This window comes from Amblyomma maculatum, chromosome 3, assembly GCF_055883805.1.
Source record: "Amblyomma maculatum isolate TAMU_Amacu chromosome 3, ASM5588380v1, whole genome shotgun sequence".
NCBI lineage: Eukaryota > Metazoa > Arthropoda > Arachnida > Ixodida > Ixodidae > Amblyomma > Amblyomma maculatum.
The window spans coordinates 222,072,609-222,090,128 of NC_139346.1; the positions used below are offsets into that span (position 1 = coordinate 222,072,609).

The following is a 17,520-nucleotide window of genomic DNA, read 5'->3' on the forward strand; positions in this document are numbered from 1 at the left end:
ATCGGAATTTTGTTACTTTCTTTATGCAGAACTATGGTTGCTCTGCAGCCACTATATATATCTTCCAGCACTTCAACGTACGGCTCGTCTACCCCCTGATTTCGCAATGCCTGCATCACCGCCGAGGTTTCAACTGAGTCAAATGCTTTTTTGTAATCAGTGTAGACAACACGAGCGCTCGTGTTGTCTACATCTCTCTCGTCCTTGTTCATATGCGCTAGAACGTGTCTGCTCTGTCTCCGCCCTTGGCAGGGACGGCAACCAATAAGCAATAAGGCGACACTTCTCACCAGTCGACGACTAAGGAAAGGAAAAAAAAGTTTCCGTCAACTGTTCAAAGACTAGGGAAATAATAATAATCAAAAACTTGGGAAAGGAGAGGTCCCGAGCAAGCATACGAACAGCATTGACGTCCCTGCGTTCCGAACCTATGCTTTCCCCTACGTTCTCCGCACACGTGCACAGGGGACCAAAGTATGCCGCAGGAACATCCGCTGAAGGTTCTTTATAACAAAACAAAAGAAGAAGAAAGCTGTCGCTGAGGGTTCAAATGCTCAGTGCCAACTCCAGCTTAACCAAGAGCTTCTTCTGAGAACCTGCAGCTCAAACGACCCACTGGCGCCTCATCGCTCGCTAGTCAGACACCGTACACCTGCTTCGCCCCAATAGGCTATATGCACATGAGTAGACCCCTTCATGGATCACAATATTAATAATGATATGGCGCCGGAAGATGAGCCCCCAAGGTTGGAAGGCGTCCCACATGTTACTGGGGATGAACAAAGGGCGATTCCTAGCAGCTCCAGGACGAATGAAGCGGCTGGGCTAAAGCCAAAAGGACGCTCAGTTTTGGATGTGTCGGGAAGCGACCGGAAAGTCCGATGTTGCAAGGAGATATATCACATAGCAACATGGAATGTAAGATCTATGACGCAAGGTAAACTGGATGTTGTCAGTCGAGAAATGGACAGATTACATTCCCATTCCAAAGAAAGGCAGTGCCAAAGATTGTTACAACTACCACACGATCGCGCTTATTTCGCATGCTAGCAAGGTGATGTTGAAAATCCTCCAAGGTAGGCTGCAGCAGTATGTGGATTGGGAGCTTCCGGACGTGCAAGCTGGGATTCGCAAGGGCAGAGGAACTAGAGACCAAATTGCCAACCTTCGCTGGATCATGGAAAAAGCAAGAGAGTTCCAGAAACCCATCTATTTCTGCTTTATTGATTATGCGAAAGCGTTTGACTGCGTAGATCACAGCAGATTGTGGCAAACTCTCCAAGAGATGGGTATTCCAATTCACCTCATCTGTCTCCTCACGAACCTGTATGAAGGGCAAGAGGCCACAGTCAGAACTGGGCATGGTCTTACTGATTGGTTTCCGATTGAGAAAGGAGTGAGGAAAGGCTGCATACTTTCGCCCTGCCTATTTAACCTATATGCAGAGTGCATCATGAGGAAGGCCGGTCTGGACGAGTCTTCAGCTGGAGTGAAGATTGCTGGAAAACATATCAACAACCTTAGATATGCGGATGATACCACTTTAATGGCAGAAAGTGAAGTGGAACTCAAGAGACTTCTGATGCGCGTACAAGAAGAGAGTGAGAAGTTTGGACTTAAACTGAACATTAAAAAGACAAAGATCATGGCGTCTTGCCCTATCAAATCCTGGAGCATCAATGGACGAGAAGTGGAAGCTGTGACAGATTTTCTCTTCTTGGGCTCCAAGATTACCTCGGAAGGAGACTGCAGCCATGAAATTAGGAGACGCCTGCTTCTGGGAAAGAGAGCAATGGTTAGCCTTGACCGCCTAGTAAAGAGCAGAGACATTAGTCTGCCAACCAAGATCCGTATAACTCGTGATATGGCCTTTCCAGCTGTGATATATGGATGCGAGAGTTGGACTGTGAAAAAGGCTGACCGCCGAAGAATTTACGCGTTTGAATTGTGGTGCTGGCGAAGACTCTTGAGAGTTCCTTGGACTGCCAGAAGATCAAATCAGTCGATATTGTTGACCATAAACCCTGACTGCTCATTGGAGGGTCAAATCCTAAGTTGAAGCTCAGCTACATTGGTCATCTGATGAGAAGAGAGGAGTCGCTGGAGAAAGATTTGATGTTGGGAAAGGTTGAGGGTCGCCGGAGAAGGGGTAGGCAGCGAACGCGATGGTTAGATGGCATCCTCGAGGCACTGCAGATGAAGTTATGTGATGTTAGGAAGATAGTGAGAGACCGGAAAGAGTGGCGTGACATGGTGTATAGGGTCACGAAGAGTCGGACACGACTGAACAACTGAACTGAACTGAACATGAGTAGAGGGAATGACGCAACGTAGCGAAACTAGAATGCATAAAAAAACGTCCACTGATCAAAGAAATGACATTCAGCACTGAACACCGCACAAAGCTGCGCGCTGGAGTGACAGCTATGGTAGGAAGGCAGAACGAGAAGGGAACGCGCGCTCTGCAGCGGCCGGTGACGCCGGCAACAATAGAGCAGCCACGAGCCTCTCTCGTGCGACCGCGGTTCCTCCACTTTGTTTTTTGCCGTAACCGGGGCCAAGAGTACACTGATAGCTGCCACAAATCTGGTGTGTTCTACGTGGATGCCTCGGGCCCTCACCCGGGGGGCTGGTATACCGCCGCAGTCGTTCACAACAGGAACATAGTCGATGGCCTTCCCTTCAAGGCCAAATCTATAACACACACTGAAAAGGTAGCCATTGCACTCGCCGCCTCAGACCACACCTCTAAATATATCATCACCGACTAACGAGGAGCTTGCCGGAACATCGCACAAGGGTGGACCACCTCTTTAGCCTATACAATTTATCAAAATTGCAGTCGGGGCGCGGACCCCATGTGCCGATATCTCGTCTGGGCTCCTAGCCACCAGGGTCTTGTAGGGAACGAGGCAGCTGACGCAGCCGCCCGCGCGCTTTCTCTCCGGGCAGTTTCCTCGGGACTCGAAGCGGCTGAGGACCTCGATTCCAATCCGGCCTACACATTCAAAGACATTGTAATTTTCTATCAAAACTCGCATCGAAAATACCCTAACCCCTGCAAAGAGTTGGGAAAAGTGAACGAAAGGCTGCTCCTGCGCCTCTTCACCAACACGATGCTATGCCCGGCAGAACTTCAAAATTTTGACTCCCAATTCAATGGCCAGTGCCAGTACTGTGAGGAGGTGGCTGACACCTACTACGTGGTATGGGCCTGCCAACAGAACTCATCCCTTTCCCCATCCCTAACCCTTCCCGGGAGTACTCGGAGGCGACCCTGCTCAGCTGCTGCGACCTACAGGCCCAAAGGGGCTTAACGAGGCGTGCGCGGGCGGCTGCAACCGCCAATGGGGTCCCTGACTAGGGACTCCACCCAGTATTCTAAGGCCGAGGCCCTTAAGGCTCCCCGCCAAACAAACTCCTTTAAAATTTACAATAAATATTTTACCACCGCCACCACCGCCACCCACGCCAACCACTCTGTGCGAGAGACCAAATACCAGATCCGAAATTCAGCGAACTTCACAAGGGGGTTCTGGAAACGCACGTTGGTCATTTGTTCTGTTTGGTTACTGAAACGAAACCTAGATTGCTGAAGCAAAAGCTTCATTAGGCTAGGTGGAGTGGCGGTTCGCATCTGATAATCTTACTTTCAAGTGATCTTGAGAGACACTCAGCTCTTGCTTTTTTATAAACGAATTTACGATTGACGCGAAAGCTTCACTACGCAAGCTAAAGCCGGTCATCACGGGACACTAAATTTGACCTCAAAGGAACCTTGACCTAATTAAGTGTAGGTGTTCCCGATTCTGTGGCATCCACCGAAAAGTATACTGTACCTTCCTTCCCCAAAACCTAACTTAAAGTGTGCTGTGCGATGTCAGTGCAACGTTAAAGATCTCCAGGTTGTCTAAATTACTCAGCAACCCTCCACTACGGCACCCCTTTCTATCTATTTGCTTTCACTCCCACCTTCCTCCTTTCCTTTCCGGCTCAGTTTAGTTGACCACAAAACACGTATGTCAAATACAGCGCCTTTAATTTTCTGTGAACCAATTATAATTTATAATTGAATGGAGAGGCGGCCCTGCGTTGTGCGAATTTGTTGTTGCGACTGTAGGAAGAAGGAAAATAAAATGCACGGGTCTGCTACTGGCTTTGCAGCTCGTGCGGCAGAAAGGATAATAGAGGAGAAAGAAAGAAAAAGAGGGCGAGAAAAACGCGTGTCGCAACAACCGTCCTCCACCACCGAAGCGATGACGTGTGCAATGACAGCCTACAACAGATACAAGTCCGGCGGCAGGCCAGCCTCCGCCTCAATTAAACGGCGGCGACATATCAGTCCCAGCCCCGTAGGGCCAGGAGCAGCCACCCATCTGTCTCCTTGAGCGATGACAGCGCACGTCGGATGAAATTACTCCGTGGACGCGACCTCTTTCATTTACACCCTTCTATTCCCACTTTCCTTCCTTGCCTCAATGTGACAGATGCGCACCTTTCCTTTCTTATAAACGAATTTACAATTTACAAGAAGTAATAATAATAATTGATTCACAGGAAAGAAAAGGCACAGTTTCTGTCGCACTTTTTTTCTGTGGACACCTTTTTTTTCTTCAATGCCTGGTCTTGACAAATTGCCTTTCACGAAAACAAAATAAACAGAAATGACCCAAAACGCTATTTATAGGAGGAGGAAACAACTTTATTCAACGCATTACTAATTGTAAAGAATGTCCTGGGCCAGGGTCACCAAGGCCAACTGATCATTCAGCGCGTCAGATGCTAATCAAGCCCGCCAATTTGGAGGAGGAGGGTGTGGAAAGCGGGGTGATTGAATTGCGACAGGGCATGAAAACATGCAATGTTCCAAGTTTGGGTAGTGCTCGGAACAATTTGGGCATGCGGGGGAATGCCTGAATCGGTATAGAAGCGATCTGGCAGGAGTAAGCAGTGTATTTAGTTGTATGCGACTAAGAATGCGTATTTGCGTGGTAGTGAGTGAATTATGAGGAAGAGGAAGTGTACGAAGAGTTTTTTCAATGTTGTCATAGTGAATGTTGATTTCTTTTTTGTAGTGAAGAGTAGTGTCTCACGTGGGTGGATAAGGCCAGGGAATCCCAGGCGCCCGGGGTTGAAGTTCGCGGGCGAGGCGATGCACTACCTCATTGCCTGGGATTCCAGCGTGGACACGAATCCACCTCAGTGGGACAGTGTTGGGACATAGTTTGGGGGGAGCTTTGTGCAGATTATCCTGCAGTTCTTCAGGAATGCGACCCGTATGAATGGCGCATATAGCCTGTATTGAATCAGTGTATATGGTATATCCTGAAGGGTTAGGGAGTGCTTGTTCGAGGTCTTGAATACTAGCGACTATTGGCAGGGTCTCGAGAGTCGCTGTAGGAGTAGGATCTATGTAAGGACCGAGGGTATGCGTCACTACATAGCTACAGCTCTCAATTGAAGAACTAGCCGCACCGACGTTAGTTCGGTATGCATCTGTGTATACGATCGTGGCGTCTGTAGGGTGAACATGACTGGCAACGCGAGCGGATCGTCTGCCTGGGTTAGTATCGGGTGCAACGTTTTTTGGAATAGGGGTTATTTTGAGGTTGTCCGGGAGCGAAGAAGGAGGAGTAATTATAGAGAGGTCGATAGGTTTGAGTGCAACCTGCTGTAGTATCCAATTTCCTTGTTTGGTGCTAGAAATACGTGCCATTTGCCGGTCTCGAGGTTGTATGAGGTCTCCCAGGGGCGAGAACAGCCCCGTAGATTATAGGCGCTCCGTAGACGTATGTACAAGGACGTTAAGTGCAGCCCTGTACAATATATGAAGCGCAATCTCAATCTTATGTCGTTGGCGACAGGTTAGAGTAAGGTAAGGAATAGTATACAAAATTTTGCTAACTGCTAATGCGTGGACAAGCTGCCTGACTTGGCCCTCACGTAGCCTTGCGTAATTATTGACGATGCGGCGAACTAGATGCGTAAGCTGATTGCAGACTTTAACGGTTGTAGATACATTGGCCTGATTAGTTGACTCATGGATATGAAGTCCAAGGATCCGGCAGGACGATACACGAGGAATGGGCTGCCCTGCCAGTGTGAGATTGATTAGCTGGTTACGTTGGCATTTATAGCGAGTTTTTGCAATCAGCAGCAATTTAGATTTTTCAGGTGCTGGAAATAACCCTACTTTTTCTAGATAGCTGACAACCGCATCGATACCTCACTGTAGGGTCTCCTCTACTGCTCCAGGAGTCCCAGAAGGGCACCCGAGAATAAGGTGGTCTGCATAGAATGTATGTTTTAGGTTTGGGATAGATGCTAGAATACGAGATAGGGGAGCCATTCCAAGGTTAAAAAGGGTGGGTGACAGAATAGCGCCCTGAGGAGTACCACATGTGAGGGGGAAAGAATCAGATATAGAATCGGGGAGACGGAACTTGGCCGTGCGGTCGCGGAGAAATGCCGTGAGGTAGCCGTACAACTTTGGAACACAGCCAGTAGAGGCAAGGCAGTTTAATAGAGGATCGTGGGCAAGGTTATCAAAAGACTTACGCACATCAAGGGCCACTATGGCTTGGATTTGGGAAGAGGGCGGAGGGTAAAAATCACGCATAAGAAGAAAAAAGAGGTCCTGAGTAGACACTTCTTTTCGGAAGCCAATTTGTTCAGGGGGAAAGAAATCTGTGGTATCAAGATGAGCCTCGATCCGATTGAGCACCATCTGTTCCATGGTCTTTCCCAGACATAATGTTAAAGAAACTGGGCGGAGGTTTTGAAGCGCAGTTTTTTTCTCTGGCTTTGGAAGTAGGGTTATAAGTGATTGTTTCCAAGATGCTGGGAGTGTGCTTTCTTCCCATTGTAAGGTTATATTGTTCAGAAAATGTTCTTTGTCCTTGTCAGAGAGATTTCGAATGAGTGAGTACGTAATCTGGTCTTCACCTGAGACTGACTTCCGCTTTAGCTGTTCTAGTGCCCAGTCAAGATCCCAGAGGGTAAACGAGTCATCGAGTTCTCTATTGGAAGCACCAGTGTACCGAGGATAAATACTAGGTTGGGGAGGAGAAATGTAGAGATCGCGGAGTTGGGCTGTGAAAGCATCCGCGCCTAGTTGCGAATAGTGCTTCTCGAAAGTGGGAACAGGACCCGGTTGAAGCCCGAGGAGTTATCTGAGTAAGTGCCAGGTTCTGTTTTGATTTAGTGGGCCGTTGATGGTGTTGCAAACTTTGTTCCATTGATTCCTGTCAAGTGTAACGCAGTGTTCTTTAACCTATTGCGTCAATTCGGTGACACGCCCAGACGGGCGAGAAATGTTGGGCTGAGTGCGAAGGGTGCGCAAGAGTCGTGTCCGCTTCTTCCAGATGCGTACAAGGTAAGGGTCCGGATTATCTGATGGGGTTGAAGTGGAACTCTCCTGCGTAGCTTGTTTCTGGGCATGCCTGAGTGCTTTTGTCAAGCTCTGAAGACTGCCAGTAGTATGAAAGGTGTCGCGAAGAGTGTGAAAGGTATTCCAGTTTGTTTGAGAAAATGTATGTTTACGCGGACGGGTACGGCTAGGGACAGTGATTTGAATAATGTAATGGTCGCGGAGCAGTTTTTCATCTGTAGCCTGCCAGGTGACATCTCGCCGTCCGAGGCCCACTGTGAGGTCTAGCATGGTGGATTGTTGGTGCCTGTAACATTCCCGTGTAATGGAGTTTGGGGTATTATAACCAGTTAATTGAGCTCCGTTTAATGCGTCGTTAAGTATGCGACCAGTTCGGAAGGTGTGTGGGTAACCCCAGATAACGTCCGGGGCGTTAAAGTCCCACCTATCAAGAAGTCGGAGTCTCGAAACAACGTTGAAGTAAAGTGCATCAGCGATTTGAAAAGCGTGTAAGGTGTATGGAAAAGCGTGTGTATGGTGGGTTATAAATATTGAGAATGGATAAAAGGCGAGATGGAGGGATCAGAATACAGAGTAAATGCCGTGAGGTGACAATCAAGACGAGAGAGGACGTCAATGGCCTCGAATCGGAGGTCCCGACGAATATACGTATTCACTAATGGGGCACACTCGCGCTGCATGCAGGGAACAGTAGCCCGGAATACCTTTAAGAGCACGCGACTCTTGAATGAGAATGGCTTGAGGCTGCGAGGGTAAAGTCAGGAGCCATCGTATAAAGAGTGTTCGACTGGTACTCAGGTTTCTGCTGTTTCACTGTACAATGCGTATGTTATTGTCCACAGCCATTCTTAAGCTACGTTAGCACGCTTCTCGGGAGGGACGGAAGAGGATGCAGCAGTTGCTTCAGTGGATGTAGATGGATGGGGCTGTATGAGAGAATGAGTTAGGGATTCCATGTGTTCGTCATCCTGAACGAGATTGCTGAGGAGGCTATGCATGAGTTCGAATGCTTGGCGAATGGCGGAAATTTTTTCGGCAAGGTGCAAGATAATACCCTGTTTACATATGACAAACTAAAATCCACGCATACACCACAAAGGGTCTAGTCTTGGAGCCACTCGGGAGGTTCTGCAGCAGCTTTCTGGATTGCCATAACCTGTCCACACTTTCCGGAAAATAAATTCAAGCAGGCCGTGTGCCTTCATCCCAATGGTGACCAGCAATTTTGAGCGCCATATACAATGGAGGCTCATGACCATAACTAAATTAAATGGCGCTCCATCCTCACTTTCTGCGCATAAGTACCGGACACCATGCGGGTCTAGCGGAAAATTTTTCATTACCATTCTTTGCAATACATCCCAAACATAAACCTCGTACGAATTGTGTAAAAAAATATGGTCTATTGTTTCTGGCTTCTTCCATATTAAACGGTGTGATCCCCAGAGTATAAACAATCCATATTCCTCCAAAAACGTTTTTACCAGCAAGGTCCCGGTGTCAAATTTAAAAAGAAGCTTTTTGGTCCTGGTGTCACCTGCATTCTTTTTACCATTTTTAACACATCTCCACCTTTGCCTCCACTGTACAAGGTCCTGTACAAAGGCACTAGGAACATAATGTCTCACAATGCACAGTACAACTTCTTTCGTTTTACTGTTGACAAAAATTCGCTTGCAGGAGAAGAAGCTGGGAAGCACAGGCACACCTCAGGGATCGGTCATCACGCCGGTGTTTTTTAATCTCGTGATGATAAGAGGGGCCGAAAGACTCAGAAACATCAAGGAAGTCCGACATACGATATACGCGGACGACATAACGCTGTGGATGGAAGGGGGCAGCGATGCCCACATCGAATCCACCCTACAGGCGGCCGTTGATGCGATTGAAGACCAACTCGACGGAACGGGGCTCAGATGCTCTCCGAACAAGTTAGAGCTCCTCGTCTACCCGCCCGTCAAGCACCGTAAACCCAACAGCAGCCCGAGGGAGTACGAGGCAATCAAAGTCAAGACCAGAGAGGGAAACGCGATCCCAAGAGTCAACAAGATCAGAGTATTGGGAATGACGATCGAGACGCACGGCAGAAACGGCGAGACCGTCACCCGGCTCATTGCGAAAGCGGCAAACGCCACGAGACTACTCAAACGAGTCACGAACAAGAAAAGTGGAATGAGGGAAGGGAGCCTGATCAGACTGATCCACTCGTTCGTCATATGTCACGTAGCGTACGTGGCGGTCTACCACAAGTGGAAGAAGAGCGAGAGAAACAAGATAGGTATACTCATTCGCAGAGCCTACAAGACGGCACTGGGACTGTTCGAAACAACGAGCAACAAACGCCTCCTGCAGCTGGGGGTGCACACCACGCTGGAGGAAATAGCGGAGGCCCAACGCGCACAACTCGAAAGACTGTCTACGACCAAGGCCGGCCGGAAAATCCTGGACAACCTGGGAATTGGATATCAAGGCAGGGAGCAGACGCAGCTCCCCGTCCCCGATGAGATCAGGCGCAATATCAGAGTGGACTCGGTACCGAAGAACATGCACCCGGAGTATAACAAAGGGAGGAGAGCAGCGAGAGCCAAGGCGCTGATAGACCAGCACGCGGCCGACACACGCGCACGCTACGTTGACACGGCTGAGCACGCGAAGATACACGGCTTCACGACGGTCGTCGTCGACGCGACCGGCACCATTCGCACGACCGCCAGCACGAGATGCACCAAGGCAGAGCAAGCGGAGGAGGTGGCCATCGCCCTGGCCATCGCCGACCGCGACTGCCACACAGTGCTATGCGACTCGAGGCAGGCGGTGAGAAATTACGCCAAAGGCAGGATAGCGAAGGAAGCCGTGCGCATACTGCAGGCAACCAAGGACGACGATGGCAGCAGACAAGTGAGTATCAAGTGGTTCCCGGCGCACGCGGACGAGGCTTCAGACCGCAACGCCAACCACAACGAGACGGCACACGCCGAGGCGCGCGCGCTAACGGACCGCGCCTCGGTCGACTGGCCGCTGTGGTTCAGCACCAAAGACCGAATGACCGACTACAGCGAAAAAACCAAGGCGTTCCTTCTTATCACAAGAAACTTTTACGACCAGCGCCTAATACAATATGTCGGTGTAAAAATATGGAACAATATTCCACTTGAAATTAAAATGGGAAATAACTTTTTATTTTCCATCAGATTTTATTTTGACAGAATTATATTATTATAACACTAAATAAAAGAGATAAGAAATGCTTACATTTCTGGCGCTACCAAATGTGTATGTCTTGGTTTTATTCATTTTCTTCACATACGCAACTGTATTCCGTGATCTCTCAATTATGCAAGTGGCCTAAAATAATTTGTGTATGTGCATGCCAGCTTTTCATTTCTTTGCTGTTATGTGCTCATTGATTGTTACGTTTGTTTGTGTATAAGCCTGAAAACATTTGTTAAATGTCCTTTAGCGTGTCTCCACTGCTGTTTATATGTATGTATGTATCTATGTATGTATGTATGTATGTATGTATGTATGTATGTATGTATGTATGTATGTTTGGTTTGGTTTCTGGGGTTTAACGTCCCAAAGCAACTCAGGCTATGAGAGACGCCGTAGTGGAGGACTCCGGAAATTTCGACCACCTGGGGTTCTTTAACGTGCACTGACATCGCACAGCACACGGGAGCCTTGCTTTTCGCCTCCATCGAAAAGCTGCCGCCGAGGCCGGGATTCGATCCCGCGTCCTTGGGAACAGTAGTCGAGCGCCGTAACCACTGCGCCACCCCGGCGGGGTGGCGCAGTGGTTACGGCGCTCGACATACATACATACATACATACATGTATGTATGTATGTATGTATGTATGTATGTATGTATGTATGTATGTATGTATGTATGTATGTATGTATGTATGTATGTATGTATGTATGTATGTATGTATGTATGTATGTATGTATGTATGTATGTATGTATGTACGGGCCTAAACTAGCTTCGGCTATTGGCCCAACATTTTTTTGCAATTTCCATATTTATTGAAATAAATTGATTGATTGATTGATTGATTGATTGAACTCGCAGAACTCTTTAACCCCTTGCTCGGGGCTCAGTCGAGAGCAAGCCGTTTTATTCAGACAGCTACAGACGGGCTCACTCCCCAACCCGTCGCTGATGCACAGAATGTATCCCGAGACGCACCCGACAGACAAATGCAGAGTCTACCGAACGGAGACGGCCGGCTTCGCACACATTCTGTGGAATTGTAACAAGTACCACGAAGAAGCTAAGTATGGGAGGATCCCGCCGCGATTGGAAACAGCCGTAGGGAGCTACAATCAAGAGGAACAACTCTGGGCCGTCCGGCAGGTAATCATGGCGCTGGCCCGGCAGGGAACCAGCGAGCCGGCCACGGCGAGCGGGGACCCAGGCTGCGCGGCATGTGCCCAGAGGAGGATGTAGGCCCCGTCTGGAGCGCGCGCGCGCGAGCGCGCGTTCTACTGCCGGCCACAAATAAACGTTTTACCAATCCAATCCAATTGAAAACCGTGCTGAAAGAAACTGCACATTTGTTGCGACTTCTCTATAAAAGCCCTTAATCCCTGCGGAAAAATCTTCAATTGAAACATCGCGTACTCCGACAGCAGCCGCCTCAGCCTGACTTGGCATATGCGGTGCGTAAGAAAGGGTCAGTGGTGTCTCTAAATAACAAACAAACGCCTGACCAGCTGCCGTAAAAACAGGTGGCCTATTCCTAGCCCCCCGTCTTTTACTCGACGGGAAAAGTTGGTGTGGCTGCAGCGCTCCGATTCAGACGCCCAGACAAATACGGCGAAAGTTATGTGTAGTTTCTGAATATTTAACTGTGAACAGTGCAACACCTGCATAACGTACCAAAGCTTGCTTATAAAGAACAAGTTGCAAAGTATGGCCCTATCAAAAATAGATAAGTTGGTTCCTCTCCACTTTTCAGCTTTGTCCTTTATCTCTTTAGACTGCCCTCTCCGATACTATTCCCTTTCACGATAAGCCATAAGCGGAACTCCCAATTACCTATTTGGTGTCTTCGTCCAAGGCAGACTGGAAATCCGTTCAGGCACAGATGGCCACCTTCCATACCAAAGTCCGAGGCATTTCGACCAGTTAACTACACTACCAGTGACGTGACTGAATTCGCGCACACACTTCACAGCTTTGCAATGCCCCCTTCGTCATCAGTAAAAACAGCGTTGTCGTCTGCATATGCTAACAGATTTACATCGGCTGCTTGTACCTTGAATCCCTGAATGCTAGTATTTTTCTGTATTTTCAAAGAAATCGTCTCTATGTAGATACAAAATAAAAGAGGGCTGAGGGGACAGCCCTGGCGTACGGAGCGCTGTACGCTGATGGGGGCCCCGAAACATTTGTTAATATACAATCTCGTCGTACAGTTCCGGTACGCTAAGGCCACGCCCTCGCGGATAACAGAACCGACATTCACATTGTCTAAAATGTCAAACAATAGTTGAACCGCGCCTTAAAAATTAGAAGATGGGAGGGAAAATGGAAAGCGAGAAAGAGGACCGTAGTGAAGGGCTGCGGAATCATTTGGACCACGTGAGGATCTTTAAAAATATGCAAACACTAATTGTACTTGGTGATGTGCAGGCGTCCGCCATTTCGCAGACACCTGAACTACGCCTTACAAATAAGAAAGAAGATGGGAGTGAAAACGGAAAGAGAGAAAGAGGACCGTAGGGTGATTGGCTGCGCAGTAATTTCGACCAGGTGAGGATCTTTAAAAATATGAAAACACGACCTTTACCTGGTGAGGTGCAGGAGTCTGCAATTCCGTGGTGTCCACTCAAAAGTATAATGCGATTTCTTTTCTCTAAAAACTAACTTAAACCGCCGTGGTGGCGCAGTGGTTAAGATGCCCAACTACTCCCTATTGCAAAAACCAGTGCCACTGGGAGCCAGCGCCCCGGCGCCATACCTGATTATGGTCCCAGTATGACGCTGGACAGTGGGCGCACTGGGACGTGGCATACTAGGACGCTCCGCGCTGGCGGCACTGTTCGCCCGAAAAAAAAAAAAAGGCGTGGGATAAAAATTAAAAAGTAAAAAATAACGAAACAAGTCAGGTACATAAAAAGACCTAAAAAAAGTAAAAAAAAATTAGTCCACCAAGCGTGCCTCGAACAAAGCCCCTAGGCACATACCACCAATCACTACCTCAGCACGCTAACCATTCGGCCACGCCGACAACTGGTTTTTTTATAAACATTTTTGAATTTTATGTCATGACCCGCATTTATAAGGTTGGGACTTTGTTTCGCAGTTTACAGGCCATTGCTACCGCTCTAACAATTGCAACTTCTTGATCATTTTAGCTTGCTGTCTGCTCTCACGACTTGCAACTAATGTTCTGGGTGCCTATGCGCGCTATTTTGTGCACTGGAATCATTTTAACATGTGGAGTTTGACATCGCTGGCAAATTTACCAACGCCGGCTCTTCGGTGGTGCTCTGCTACCGTGGGCGTAATTTTTGCTGAACACGGAGCTTTAGTAGAAGCCTTCAAGAAAAACGCCCGACCAAGCTTCAATACCGGCAAGCGCCGCAGCGATGACCCTAATTGCGTGTAACTAAACCTTATTTGTATGTAAACACTGCGGGAAGCGTTGCGATGACCGAGGGCTCGGCTGCTTGATACGCAGAGTAAGAAGGAGCGCAAAAGCTTGAGAAACACGCCAAATATTATGTATTACAAGCGCTGTATGTTGTTGCTTTTTCTCTCAGGGACCCATCGCTCGGTAAACTACTCTCTTCCTCGTTTTAGTTTTTCTTTCTGCTGTTGATACTGGGCCGTGGTGCAGGCTACGCTCGCCTGCGATTGAGCCCGCATTGAACATTTTAGCAGTAATCATTGTGTTAGAGTGCCCTTAAGATCAGCTGTGAAGTTGGTTATGCATGGTAGCCCACATTATTCAATTCCAGCTTTGGTAATGCGTTAATCGTCAGTCTGTCATGAGATCGAGGCGCGGCGATCGTTGTCGCTCTCGAAACGCTCGAAACGACCTATCGAAACATGGAAACTCTAGAAAAAAGATACTGCCTTTGTTTTCTTACAAATGCGCAACGACTTCGCAGCAAAAAGCGCTTGCTTGAACCATATTTTTCATATGCCCCTCGATGGTCGATTGAAAGTACGCTGTTGCCCTGTTGGCCCCTGAGGGATGCTACTCCGGCTGACGCCGCAGGCCGCACCGGCTATACTGGGGCACTGGGACCAGTGCGGCCCCAGTGCACATACAGCGCTTCTCCCAGTGCATCGCGGATGCCAGCGACACACCCAGCGTCAAAAGTCTAATCCCAGCGTTTTTCTCCCATCGCACCAGTGCAGCCAGTATCTTCCCGCTACTGCTCCAGTGAATATCGCAGACCTCCAGCGTGCCCAGCAGATCCAGTGCAAAACCAGCGCGAAAATCTTGCTGGTTTCGCACTGGACACGCTGGTTTTTGCGATAGGGCTGTGCTGGAGTATCAGGGCCCCACCACTGGCAGCTATGTTTCGGTGGAGACGAAATGGAGGCGTCCGTATTCTGTGAGTTGGCACGGCACGTTAAATATCCCCAGGTGGTTCAAATTACTCCTCTACGGCTCCTATTTCTCTTTTTCCGCTTTCTCATCCACCATTCTCCCTTCGCCTGCGGCATGGTTAAGGTATCGTAGAAATGTGTGGCAGATACTGCACCTTTCAGTTTCTTGAAGCAATAAATATTATTATTATTATTATTATTATTATTATTATTATTATTATTATTATTATTATTATTATTATTATTATTATTATTATTATTATTATTATTATTATTATTATTATTATCATTATTATTATTAAGGCAAAAGCCTTTAAGCACTCATACTCGCGGTGGCCGCCCGTCCGTTATATTCAAAGGCCGAAAGAAGAAGAAGATGAAAAGAATAAAAAGAAGAACGTTGTGGGAGGCGGTCGCTGGCAGCTGACATGGCCGAGCACTAACTGGACGTAGGGCTTCCTGCCATTACGTCGAGCTGCCAACTAGGGTCTCTCCTTTCGTATGGGAGGGTGACATCAGAATCAGCCTGCCGAAACCTTTGCATTCACGTTATTTTTCATGTTCATACGGCTCGGTTAAAGCGGTTCTTTAGAAGTTTGATTGATTGATTGAATAAAACTTTATTTTCCACTGATCTAGGAGGCCCCTACTTCCCGCTCCTGGCACGCAGGCCGGAGGAACGGGGGCTGGAACCTCCGCGACTGAGGACTGGCGAATATACATTGGTTTTCGCGGCCTCAGCCGCCAGGCGGAGGGCTCCTTCTTCTCTACTTTTAATGTTGACCTTAGCGCCCGGAGACTTAGGGCATTCCCAAACTATATGGTCCAGGGTATTCCTCGCTTCGCAACCTTTACATTTATCATTTTTTTCTCTCATCTATCAGGGTGTGAAACAACTAGACAGGGTTTGAGAAATTTCCGGCTTGTAACCGCCGCCAGGCTATGGCCTCTATTATTTAAGCTAGGATGCGGTGGCGGCATGAGATGTCTTTCTCATCTATAATTTTCGATGATTTCTTTATAAGTTTGTAAACGTTCGTCCATCTCCTGGCAGTCGGACGGCTCCGCATTTGCCCGGAAGTACAGATCTCGGGCTAAATTATGGGCCGCCTCGTTGCCGGGGCGGACGTGTGTGCTGGGAGACAAATTAGGGTGATTTTGCGATCGATTTTAGCTGCAGCTGATAGAATTCGGGCGGATTCTTGCGAGACTGCGTTTTCCGGTATTCCAAATAGTTTTACTGTCGCTAAATATCAATCTAGCCTTCGTTCCGACGCAAGCAAGCGCTATTGTGACCTCTTCAGCAGTGTCTATGTTACTGCTTCGGATGGTGGCGGAGACGACTAGTGTACCGCTACCACCGACAACCGCGGCGAGGCTGCCGCCCCCGATCGGCCGCTTGCAGCGTCAACGTAGGCAACTTCTTTTACTATGAATTCTTTTGCTCTTTTAACCAGTGCTTCTGCTCTTTTTTCCCGTCTCTTCTCGTGGTATTCTGGGTGCATGCTGCAGGGGAGAGGATGGACAATGATATTCTCGCGACATTGTGGCGGTAGGGCAACCTTGTCAGCTGTGCCCCTAACTGTTTTTCGATCACCCATTCTAAGATGGTTCGACCCGTGCTTGACCTACTTAATCTCTGATGTTGGGCGATTCTCATCGCTTCAGCAAGTTCCATCCAGCTATGATGCACTCCCATTTCTAGCAGGCGTTCCGTACAGGAGGAGATGGGTAGACCCAGCGCCCTCTTGACCTAACGCCTGATGAGCGCGTCTAGCTTATCTTTTTAATTGGTCCTGATGTTGAGGAACGGTGTGGCATATAGCATATTCGGCTTATTATGTACGCCTGCATCAGTCTCAAGAGGCTTCTCTCTTTGAGACCTCTGGCATTGAGTGCAGTCCTCCTAAATATCCCTGTTACCTGTGTCGCGTAGGTAGTGAGTTTTTTTTTTTTATCGTTCCGTCGTTATACCCGTCCACTTGAATAAAAAGTCCGAGGATTCTGATTCCGGATTTTTGGTACAGGTTTGCCGTTGATCGCAATTTTGATATTAAAGTCGCCCCTACAACGCATTGATTTTGGGTTATATACTAAACGTTTGGATTTTTGCGAAGAGCACGCGAGACCCCTTTTGGCCGCGTAGGACACAACGGTGTCCGAAGCCACCCGTAGGCGTTCCTCTGTGCTACCGTCGCTGCCATTGTGCCATTGTTCATCCATAGATTAACGTCGTCTGCATACATGCTAAACTTTAGATCTTTTATGTCCTTAAGAGCGGCTGGAGGGCCTCTCATCACCACGTTAAAGGGGAAGGGGAAGAGCACAGAGCCTTGCGGCGTTCCTTTACTTCCCAGGTGGACAGGGGCGATTCCAGGTCTTGAAACGTTAGTTTCTACGTCCTGTTTGTCCGGAAATTTATTAAGTATATATATGTCCTCTCGCTGACTCCTAATTCCTGTAGTCCCGCGAAGATTGCCTGGTGCTTTACGTTGTGAAATGCTTTTATTAGATCTAGTGGTAGAATTACTTTCGCGTCTATGAATTTCGAGTCAATGATG

The 17,520-nt window shown here is 48.2% G+C and overlaps 1 protein-coding gene across 1 annotated transcript in view; it reads left to right on the forward strand.

Annotated features, from left to right (window-relative positions):
- LOC146197776 (uncharacterized) overlaps window positions 1-11,839 on the forward strand; it is a 57,907-nt gene extending 46,068 nt beyond the window's left edge. Inside the window, exons 3-4 of the mRNA XM_084597240.1 lie at window positions 9,059-10,471; window positions 11,456-11,839. Of these exons, the coding sequence (XP_084453366.1) occupies window positions 9,059-10,471; window positions 11,456-11,839 (1,797 nt within the window). The remainder of the gene's footprint in view (window positions 1-9,058; window positions 10,472-11,455) is intronic.
- The last annotated feature ends 5,681 nt before the right edge of the window (window positions 11,840-17,520 follow it).